The following is a 12,096-nucleotide window of genomic DNA, read 5'->3' as shown; positions in this document are numbered from 1 at the left end:
AAATGTAAATATGTAAAAGAGTATATGAATCATTGAATTCTTAATATTTTATAATAATAGATTAAATCCATAGTAACAAGGGGACGTAAGCCCAAGTGGCAATTTCTCTTTCTTCTAGAATAGGACAAGTGTCTATTTCCGATTGGCCACCATTTTGGTGCCTTCTCATTGGTTGCCACTTTCTGCACTTTTTTCATTGGTCCATTAACGAGGTGACAGCTTCTCATTGGCTGATGGGGTGGCAACCCTAATTAGGGTTTTTAGGATCCAATCTGGATCGTTGATCTCGTTTTGATCTCTACCGTCCATTGTATTTTGGCCTCTATATAAGGCCATTTTGCTCTCATTTGTGAGAGAGTTATGTTGGAGAAATTGTTGCTAAGATAATACCAAAATCGCTCTCTTTTTCATTGTTGCGACTTGCATGGTGATCAAGAACATTGGGTGTTATTGCATGTTTTCTACTTCCAAATAGTTAGAGTTAAATTTCTTTTCAAGTTGTCAAAGTTGGTTGCATTTCAAGTTGCTAAGTAGGAGTAAAGTAGATGGATAGTTGTATGGTAGCATTAGTAAATGTTTGATAGGGATCAATTACTAGACCACTAGCATCCTAGCGGCTGGTTGGGAAGCCTTGTGTGGTAAACTAGTTCCTTTTCGCTTGAATCATTGCATCTATGGAGGTGGGCCCGCTGGTTAGCCTTCATTAGATTCGATCCCCGTCCATTTGCTAACCTTCCATTCATAGAGGTAAGAGTAGAATAGTGAGCAGCTGGGTAGTCGAAGTTTAGAGAAGGAAGTTAGAGAAGTGAGTCAAGCATCAGAACACATCCATTCACCTTCCACCACCACCACTTTCCCACTAGCATCATCATTGGCAGACACATCCTATGTCACCACCACCATCAACATTATCTGCCACTTACGTATTTCACAAACCGAACCACCATCTCCATCATCCCACCAAAGTCCAAGTCATCCTCAACAATTTGCGTAAGGCCGCCTACGTGATTACCAGCGAATCACATCGATAAAACTGAGCTAGCATCCACAAGTGTAAGGAACATTGGAGTTGTTCTCATATCCCATGAGCAATAACTTTTCAAGAGAGGAATTGTATGTTTGATACTCTATATCGGATATCGAATTACTAATATGTTATATAAGTGATACAAAACTTGCATCAACAAGATTGAAGCTAGAGACATTTTTGAGGAAGATGTAGCGAGATGCATCTATGCAAATAGATTATCAATTAATAATGTTGGGTCATTGTATTGGTGAAAAATGGTGAGATCAATTAACGAGGCTCCAAAGGTGTTCAAGGGCCTAGGTTATGAGATGGTGCGCACCACTTTATTGTATAAAGAGGTGATTCATGTAAAGCTTCCATGCAACCTATCAAGGTTCATGGATCAAAATAGGTGTGACTACAATATCTGATGGATGGAAAGATGCGAGAGATCCTCCTTTGGTCATTGTTATTGCAGTATCCACAAGAGGTGCAATGTTCTTGAAAGTTGTGGATTGTGAAGGGGAGGTGAAGGACAATCCTTTCATTGCAGATATTCTCATCCAAGCTATTGAGCAAGTTGGCCCTCAAAATGTTGTTCAGGTAATAATTGACAACACCAAGAATTGTAGGGCTATTAGTTTCTTGGTTGAGGAACACTTCAAACACATTTTTAGGATGCCTTGTGCTGTCCACTCACTCAACCTAATGCTGCAAAAAATTGGCACTAAAGTTGAGTGGATCAATAAAATGTATGAAGATGCATAAGTGATCCAAACTATTGTTTACAAAAACATTATTTGGCGCAAGTCTTATTAGACACTTATCGAAATTGGAGCTCTTGAAGGTAAGTTAAATTGTTTTAAATCTAAATTTGTTTTAGAAATTTAGGCTATAGTATATTAAAGTTTTATTTTGATATTAATTTATTATTTTTTTGATTTTAAAATTGGTTGTTGAGACTTGTTTTGTCTCCAACACTAATGTTTTGAGATGCCTTGCGAAAGTTAAAAGAGGCATTGCGTAGAATGGTAATCACATATGGAGGCAATCTAGCAGTACTAGGGCAGCTGCCATTAAGGCAATGATACTAGATGACTCTTGGTGGGATCATGCTGAGTAAACCTCTTGAGGTTTATTGAGCCCATTTTAAGCATGATCTGATACATTGACATGGATAGGCCTTGCTTGGCTGATGTATATGATGGCATAAACTCCGTGATTGAGGATATTAAAAAGATCATAAATGAGAAAGAGAAAGGTATTGATTAAAAGTTCTACAAGGAGCTAAAGATAATCATTGTAGAGAGATTGAACAAAATGACAACCCCTTTGCATCTCCTTGCCTTTGCATTGAGCCCTAGTTTGTATAATCAGTCGGTCCTCATGGAAAGTACCACTAAAGTTGTCCCATACAAAGATCTTGAAGTTGCTCACAAGTACAAGGCAACCCTTCGTAATCTCGATATTGATAATTTATGATCAACAATTAGCTTTGAATTCATGAATTTGCAAGCACTGATGCTTCTAGTCTTGAGCCTCTTGAGGGCAAGAACAATGTTGATGCTTGTAAATGGTGGTACTTCTATGGGAAAATGTATCGACACTTACAACATGTTGCCATCAATTTTTTTTGCAAGTTATTAACTCTTAGATTCTAATTTTTAAATTCTTGTTGAAGAATATTGGATTTATAGGAAGATTCGATTGCCCACTTTGATACACTTGCAGTTGATGATGATGATGATCATAGGCGACCTAGTGATGTTGAGGCTGCTCCTGAGGCTGACATTGCTAGTGGCAGTTTTTGTGCTTCTATTTTGCAACAGTAGAATGATGATGATTAGTTTGATGATATTTGAGTAGTGATTGTTGATATTATTGTTTTTCAACTGAAACTTTGATATGGTGGTGTATTTTTCTATGTTGCTTTAATATCAGTATAGTGGTGTTTGAATTTATTTGCTGCTGCATACATATATACATGCATGCATACATGTATAGACAAATCCAAAATGAATCCGAACCCAACCCAAAAAACTTTGGATGAATTTTGAACCCAAATTGCAAACCAGAATCTGAACCAGCAACTTAGACCTCCATGAATAGAAGCTAGAAAATTCTATTGAAATGTGATCTTGATGCTATAGTTATTGTTGTCACTGATGTCAGCATATCTAGTGCTTAGACGTGGGTTTGATGCTTTGGTGATCTCTACACAGGGTTTGCATTCTGGGAGGTTGACTTGGAAAACACTTGCAGAGATAAAAAATATTCGATCAGAATAGAATGATTCCATTCTCAAACCCCAATCAACCCTTTTATAAAAAATTCTAGCCAAAAGAGTAGTTGACCCCCTCCTTTATTTCTTGCCTTTGGTGTTGGGCGTTTATTAATATTTACTTCATATTAGTTAAATCACTGTTATGGCCTAGGGATGATAATAACTTAAAATGAATATTTAAGTGCCAAGAATAATAACTTTGACATTTTGTTCCTTAATTATTCTCATTATTCCCCTATTATTTATTTTATTTTCTGACCTCCAAGAATAGAAGCTAGAAAATTCTGTTGGATTGTGATCTTGATGTTATCATTTTTGTTGTCAATAATGGTTGTAACTAATGTCAACATATCCTATTCTTAGATTTGGGCTTGATGCTTTGATGATCCAGTATAGTTTACTTAGGATGATGTGATGAAAAGATTTTTCTTTAGCCGTGTTCATGTTGGTTTATCTTGCAACATGAAGTAGTCCATATCTTTGGGTCTGGTCCTATTTGGAAAGCGATTGTTGTGCTTCGGTTCAAGCTTTTGCATTGTAATGTATACATCCTATCCGTTAGTTTCGAAGTTTGCGGTGAATGTGTAGCGTGCGGTTATGAGCAAGGCTTGTTCATGTTGATTTATCTTGCAACATGATGTGGTTCATATCTTTGGGTCTGGTCCTATTTTGAAAGCAATTGTTATGCTTCGGTTCAAGATTTTGCATTGTAATGTATACATCCTATCCGTTGGTTTCGAAGTTTGCAGTGAATGTGTACTGTGCAGTTATGAGCGAGGTTTGTTGTATTACTGGAGTAGAATCTGTGTGGTCCATCTTTCATTCCTTACCACCATGGGAATGCTTTGATGTTTCAAATTGTATTAGGTCGACCTAGTTGTTGGCATGGCATGACATATGAAAGCGATGATTCCATTTGATGAAGTATGCAAGTGATATGTGAAGTGAATGCGAATATGGCAAGGAGAGATCTGTGTATTGATGCATATGCATGTTTTGTGCCTACTGGTAGCAGACTATAATATCATTCTTGTGTTGCTGATTGTTGGTGACAGAGACTTTAGTGATGGATTCTTTTCATTCCTTATGTTGTGGCAGTGAACCCTTTACCGGTAGTGAGCCTTACCTGCAATGAACAAACCAGCAGTGAGTCTTTGTAAAATCACCATAACTTGTGTTCTGTTCATGAGAAATAGTTTCTCCCTTGTTTTTCCCATCTTGGGTTTTCGTGTAAATTCTTGGCATTTGGTGTTTTGTGCTTTCATGTTTATATCTGTTTTAAGTTTTTGATTGCTTAAGTATTCACCTGATTAACTAAATATAAGGAAACTGTTTATAAAATCTGATTCCCTCCCCATCCCTAATTACCTGGCCTGTTCAACAAATTCATCCGGATTAACTATCAAGCAAAAGGGGCATGTGTGCAATGTCACTTGTCACTTCATACCCCATCATATATGTGTGCTGTTGAGAGAATAATGTGAATGTGAACAAGTTGTAATCTCCATGCCGACTTTGGTTATGTGATACATTGTTGAACTGTTATTTAATTATTTTTGAATAAAGTTGGGGGTGCCAACTATGTTGATGAGGAACTATAAAGCATGCATCAATATAGACACTTTTCTCTTCGGTCCAAATGAGTCTTAAATCTCGTCATCAAATGTCAAAATGAAAACATCAATTTTGATGGTGACACAAAGTGGTTCAAGCCTCTCGGATGGTAAAGTAATGATGATCTTAACTTTCAACTTTTCTCAGTTATGAATCATATCATCTACCCTTAAATATCCCTTTTTGGTAATGGATTTTTTTAAAATTATTATGATTTATCTTTTATTATAAAAATATCTAGGGATTTGTGTTTTTCCCATCTTCCAGTTCATGTGTTCTATCTATCTAGGTGCAGTGCCTCATATGTTTTGATTTTGTAGTAGAGGTCTTCTTAAAATGTCTTTACATTGAAGCAGACTCTTTAATACCAGTTTAGGGCCTGAACCTTCCAAATAGTTGCATATTAGTGAGTCCATTCACCAATGATATGGCGTTTTTATCTTAGTGCGGTAAGCTTATAATGACATCCATTAATAATTTCACCTTTTTTTCTGCTTGCATAATTGAAATCTTGCCACGAATCACTTGTCACTGCTTCCCAAAGCATTCCATTAGAGTTACTAGGAGACTGATATTGGTACAGCTATAGGAGACTGGTATTGGTACCTGTGTGGCTATTTTTCGAAATGGGAGATGGGGTACTTGGAGATGCCAGCTATTTTAATATAATTTAATAAACCTAGTTGACCTGAACTGAAAGACTTCCCATGCCTATAGGAGACCAAATGATGTCAAGGGAAATAAAATACTTGGGAAATAATAACATGCAATCGACCTATTTGGGTTTTAACTGCCACATTTTAGCAATTATTTGTCTTTGCATCATTTTTTAGTGGGAGTCATCTCCTTTTCCACAGGAAATGGGAGGCGATGCTGAGATTCTTTCTGCCGAGCTGCTGCATTTAGATGCATCTCAAAGGACATATTTGGTACTGGAGATGCATCTCTATCTCCAATACACGTCTCATGGGGCAGGAAACACATCTCCCAGTTACCATGTATCCCATATATCCTTTATAAAGTCTTCAATTTATGTTTAAGTTTTACAATAGATGCTTCTTGTAACGAAAAAGCAAATGATTAATTAGTTATATTTTTTATATTCGATATTAGTATGTCTATCTTGCAGCTTCAATTTTTATTCTATATTATTTATGTCTATGATGAAAAAAGATTCTACACAATCGAATCCAGAAACGACATAGCACTCTAATGGATTGTGGAAATCTTATAGCTCTGATTGCATTTAGGCATTAATAGATATGCATATGGACAATGAAAACCATGAAAATGTGTTAATCTGTGTGTTTGATTCTAATGTGAAATCTCAATTCAGCTTTAATGTTACGCATTAATACTCGATAGTGTATATGATGAATGCCTTATCAATGCTAATATGAACATTCAAAAGTTGCTATATTTAACAAGTTTAACTATTTTAAAAATAGTCCCTTGATGTCCCATAAAAAATAGCCTCCCAACAAGTCCATCTCATGAATGTCTGCCCATCCCCTGCTTAGAAACCTGGGTAGCATAGATAATCCCGGTTGTACAGCAATTCAATTTTAGCTGTTTTGAAACAATGATGTTTAAACCTCATCATCTTTAATTAACCATATTGATTACATTTGATTGTTTATTTGATGGTTTTCATAGCGTCTTTGAGAGGCTTTACTATTGTTTAATGTAGTTATTTTCTTTCCCTTCACACCAAAACATATGCATCCTGGGAGTTCTATGAATTACTTATATCTCAAAGTTAAGAATTACTTTTCAATGGTGCCAGGTGAATGCAGCATATAAGAAAGCTTTATTAAGATTTCACCCAGATCGTGCATCGACATTGAATGATGGTGCGACATTGAATGATGGCTTGCGCCATCAAGTAGAAGCGGAGGAGATATTCAAGATGATTTCACGCATGAAGAACACATCGTCTCCAATTTTTGCAGGCTATGGTAATAAAACGGGCTGGTAGTGGCATGCACATCTCTATGGATATCACCATGAATGTAATTCATATGCTTTCCACACTACCAGTATGCATGTTTCTGGTTATCATTCTTGTATTTTAGAACATTATTCATATTTACAAACAAGTCAATAATATTGTTGGCTTGTTAGTTACCTCTTGTAATATTTTTCAAGCTTAATCATAGGTGCGCAATCAATTGTTAATGTGGCTTGTAACTTTCTCTTCATGCAACCATAGTCAATACTACATGCAAAGCTCTTTATTTCATTACTAATCGTAAAGCTGTGTCTGTGTATGGTGGGAATTTTTACTTTTATGGTATAAATTTGAGACAGCCTACCGGCTTAATGATGCATGTGTGTGGGTGTGTTATTTCTTTTATGGTACAAATTTGAAAATCTAGCTTAATGGCCAGTGATCGATTTGTCAACTAATCTTGGTTGTGTATGGATGCAGCATCCTGGTGCTCGAGGTTTACTGATTATGGTTTTTCATTTTTGTTTTGGTTTGCTAATGAGGGACCTGGTAAGATCAATTTTTGTAGTCTTTTCCATCCGTTAGTATGTATAAAATTTCTGTATTGAGGACTGTAGAAATGTAATCTGCACTTTCTCAGTTGCTCATTGTAGAATTACTCCTTAATTCCAAAAATGATTGTAGCCTATAGAAAGAAAGCAAAGAAAGTTAAACTCAAAATGAAAGGGAGCGGATCCCAGTCTTCATTGCTAAGTGCAAAGGGGAAGAAAGAAAAAGTCAAAATTGTGGCTTGGCAGTTCAACATGTTAAGAGATCCTACTATCTTTGCCATTAACTCTTGTTGGTGGGGTGTGGATATGGAAATTGATTTGGGCATGGAACACTGGAATTTAAGCCCATTTATTTGTTTGCGCATTAAGCAATACAGTGACAAGCTTTAAAACATCTTCTCTATTTAGAGTGAAAAACTTGTTTCTTTTTTGTTGTTAAAGTGCAATTTTTCGCCCTTCGAATACAATTCAATTTGTTGCAATTTAACGTCCTCTTCTGTGACCTCTCTCACCGCAGCATTTTGAATATCTACTGTTCAACAGCTTGATTAACGTTAGTTTTTGAATTCACATTTTTGTGTTAGCTCAATTTACGACCCATTTTTGTGTATTGATAAAATTTAGGGTCCACTTTTAAGACCTAGTTAGCATGCATATCAACGTGACTACCTGGTCTTTTATCAATGCGACTACCTGGTCCTTCTCACATTTGAAGGAATCCTTTTATGAGGGTACTTTCCTTTGGTTTTAGGGAACGTGTCTACCTTTGAGATATTATCTTATTCGGTGTATTTGTTAGCACCTGTCATCTAGTACTAACTATTGTTACAACGCTTCAGCAATCAAATAGGTGACGCAAATCATAGTAAAATAGCTAATACTGGAGACAAGTGAAAAACGAATAATTCAATATAAATTGAATTTTCGGAAAAAAAAATGACAATGCCTACATAAGTGCAACTATAATAAAAAGTTGGCACCAAAATATCCTATTTTTGTGGAACTCCCTACTCTTAAAACACGATCGTTGTGATCACTTGCGTTTGTACGGGGGCATCAGAACACGCGAAATCTATTGTGCAATTAGTTCAATGTTAGAAACAATTTAGATAATCATCAATTACGAAGTTTATGATAATACAAACAAATCATTTGGCTTGAGGAATATGCCTACTTGATAATACAAGTAATAATATCTATTTCATCAGAGTATGCTGGAAGCATAACCATTATGATTAAGCGTAGATTTCTATATACCAGTTGGCATCGTTAACAGAGACATGTTGGAGATTCATATCATGCATGCCCCTTTATGTAAGCAAGGACGAGTCAGTCTGTCCGTAGTCTTTTAACGTTAACTTAAATTTGTAGTTTGTATCGACGTTGTTAATGGCAATAAGTGGCAATTACGTTAGTGAAAAATTATCTCTCTCTCGTATGTTGTATTAAAGATTGCTTATATGAATGACGATTTTAGTTGCATACTGAGCTTTTTCCAGTTTGCAAGGCATATTGCCAGCTTTGAATAATACTAAAATAACTAGCATATGCTTCTATGTTTCTTGCTGCACTTGGATTATCTTATTACAATTAAGCTGTATAAAATCAACATAAGAGCCTACAATACAGTCGTAAATTGTGGTTTCTTAATTGGGAAATCTTGGCTTCAACTCTATTTGAACACATAATAATTAATTAATATCATCAACAATAATAATAAATAATAAATAATAAATATTTTAAGCTTCGAAAACCGATATAAAAATAATGATAGATTTGTTTTTCCTGTACAGTAATGCTTTTTGTTTTATGGCTACATTGTCTTTCAAATTTTAAAACTATATATATATATATGTATTCAATAAAACTTGAAGGCGTATCCAAAAGTTAAATTAAGTGGATAATCTGTCAAAATAAAAAATCATATCCGACAAATCAAATTAAATATGACAGGAAGAATCTTCAATGAATTATATAAGTCTCTATGCATCTACTTAAGGTAGGAAATATCATTGAGTTCATTCAAATCCCGTTTTTTTTAACTCTATATATCTAAAATTTCGAAGTTTGTAAGAAAATTTACGAGAAAAACCAAAATAAAGGATAGAAACATATAAAGATTAACGTCAAGCAAATAATATGAAATATAAGAGATATAAATTGAAAAAAAAAAGATTTTAAGATTGTTTGAACTTTAATTTTAGGTGAAATTTTTTAAGGGTATTGTATATGGACTTCTTTGCAGATTAGGTTCTTAATATGTAGGACCTGAAATGTCAAGGGAAATTATGCCTTGAGCTTAGTGAATATGTTGGGAGGTCATTAGAATGAACTCTTTGAATTATATAGTTAACTCTTTGAATTACACAGTTTTAATTCGCAAAAAGAGGGGTAAAAATTTATTAAGACAGAAAGGAATACAACAAGGAGAGCTCAACAAGGAGCTCTATCTTGAGCAACAAGATCATCAAATTCTTGCACCATCTCAAAGGACAGTTGCCTCCTATCCCTAATATTCCAACCCAGATAATGACTAGATGCCCATTTGGCTAAACAATCAGCAGTTCTATTCCATTCACAAGGAATATACGTGAACCTAATGAACTGAAAAGAGGAAGAGAAGAAAAGAATATGCTTAACAACAGTGGCCAGCTGCCAACTAACATCCTCAAGCTCTTGCGAAGAAAGCATGTTCACCACCACCTGGGAATCAGACTCACAGATAATCTTACTCCATCCCCGCAAGCAACACTGTTCCACAACATATAAAATAGCTTGAGCTTTCATGAGATTGTTAGTATAATCACCCTTATGAACTGAGAAGAAAAATTTAACATCCTCAGAACTACAACGAGCCACTCCGCCAATACCAGCCAGACCAGGATTCCCACGGGAAGAACTATCAGTGTTAATTTTTAGAACTTCACAGGGAGGAGGAGTTGAGTGCCCATCCTGGTTAACCCGACCCTTCCTCTGATGGTGAAGCTGCCTGGACATAGAAGGAAACCTATGAGCTGCAGCCCCATCCTGCAGATGAAAATTGAGGCGATTACAGATAGCAAGATCAACCGGATCTATACCTCCATCAAGCTCACACTTCACAAGAATAGTTTCCTGAAGAGAATGTGATATTTTCCAACAAAGATGCAAAACACCAAGCCGAACATCTTGGAATATGCGACGATTCCTCTCCAACCAGATATGCCAAAGCATGAAAGATGGGCCAGCAATCCAAGAAGCATGGAGAAAAGAAGACTTGGAGGGAGCAGTACCCAAGCGGGCCCAAAACTCAGGCAAAGAGGAAGCATGTCGACAAGAGCAACCCTAAGCCCTCCACCAAAGGTGCCATATCTGAGTAGAATAGGAGCAATGGAAGAACATATGAGAGACATACTCCTCTCCATTACCACACAAAACACAATAAGAGGGCCCCTGAAATCCACGTTTACAAAGATTATCCCAGGTAAGACAACGGTTGTGAGCCACTAGCCACATGAAAAAATTGCACTTGGACCAAGAAAATTTATTCCAAACTTGCTTCCACCAAGGGACCTTAGCATCCCCAAATAATTGTCTAGTTATCTCTTGATACCCAACAGAGACATGATATTTACCAGACAAGGTACCGCCCCAAGCCAAAACATCTGGACCAAGCAAATAAGAACACTCTCTAGAGGCCAGAATTCGAGAAAGCTCCTGACGATCCATGTCTGTACCTCTAGGAGGCCAATCAGAAGAATGCTTCCATCCGTAACCAACAACAGGTCCCAATTGATAAGGAGTCTTGTAATGAGCCACTTTATCCCATCCAGCGGTAAGAAAAGAGTCACAAAGAGGTTGAAGATGAGGGCATATGGATAAAATGGAAGGGAATCCATCCCAAGCATCAGACCAAAACAAAGCCTGAGAACCTCCTTTACATATCCAAAACAGACCCCTCTTTACCAACATCGCACCTGTCTTCAAAGTATGCCAAACCATTGAGACACGACCTTCAAGAGGAAGTGTAGAAACAGAGCAAGGATCAGCACCATGAAAATATTTATGAGTGATAATACGAGCCCAAAGTTGATGTTGTCCAGAGCACCATCGCCAATAAAGTTTAGCAGCCAAAGCTTGACTACTCAATAGAGCAGATCGAAGACCAAGACCACCCTCCTTTTTAGGCCTACAAACAGTTGCCCAATTAACCAAGCTCCATTTAGTACTACGCAAATTACCACTCCAAAGGAATTGTCGAGAAAGAGCATCAAACTCCTTGAGAAAGTAAATAGGTGCAGCGTGAACCATGCTTCGATAAGTAGGAAGAGCTTGGATAACAGCTTGAAGAAGAGTAACCTGGGCAGCAATAGAAAGCCATCTATGAGTCCAATGATTTACCTTATCCTGAAGCTTGGTAATCAAATTTTGCCAAAAGAGACGTGGCTGCCTGGAAACAGCAATAGGGATACCAAGATAAGTCAAAGGAAGTGATCCTATCTGAAACCGTAGGATACCAACAATCCTGTGCTGAATAGAATCAGGAGTGTTAAAAAAGTAAATGGAAGATTTGTGCTCATTAACTTTCTGGCTTGAAGTTGCCAAATAAACATCCAAAGCATGTCGAAAGGCTTCAGCTTCCTTGATCCTAGCAAGACCAACAAGAGCAGAATCATCAACAAATTGAAGATGGGAAAGAGAAGGTAAG

General features: G+C 36.6%; 2 protein-coding genes across 4 annotated transcripts in view; both read left to right on the top strand.

The window, feature by feature from the left end:
• The window catches only part of LOC149540257 (uncharacterized), a 60,405-nt gene extending 53,256 nt beyond the window's left edge, over nt 1–7,149 (top strand). For all 3 annotated transcript variants that reach the window (XM_089801397.1, XM_089801396.1, XM_089801398.1), the window contains one exon: nt 6,694–7,149. In XM_089801397.1, coding sequence (XP_089657523.1) covers nt 6,694–6,885 — 192 coding nt within the window. In that variant the 3' untranslated portion in view covers nt 6,886–7,149. The remainder of the gene's footprint in view (nt 1–6,693) is intronic.
• Nucleotides 7,150–7,222: 73 nt separating this feature from the next.
• LOC149540256 (uncharacterized) lies at nt 7,223–7,891 on the top strand. Its single transcript, XM_089801399.1, has 2 exons — nt 7,223–7,407; nt 7,543–7,891. The coding sequence occupies exons 1-2, from the start codon at nt 7,329–7,331 to the stop codon at nt 7,797–7,799; spliced, it is 336 nt and encodes a 111-aa protein (XP_089657525.1). The 5' UTR covers nt 7,223–7,328; the 3' UTR covers nt 7,800–7,891.
• Nucleotides 7,892–12,096: the final 4,205 nt, after the last annotated feature.

The sequence above is a fragment of the Cupressus sempervirens genome, chromosome 9 (genome assembly GCF_028749045.1).
Source record: "Cupressus sempervirens isolate cs-2001-9-10 chromosome 9, ASM2874904v1, whole genome shotgun sequence".
In the NCBI taxonomy this organism is placed as follows: domain Eukaryota; kingdom Viridiplantae; phylum Streptophyta; class Pinopsida; order Cupressales; family Cupressaceae; genus Cupressus; species Cupressus sempervirens.
Note: the sequence above shows the minus strand (reverse complement) of the source record. Positions and strands in the feature narration are given on the sequence as shown.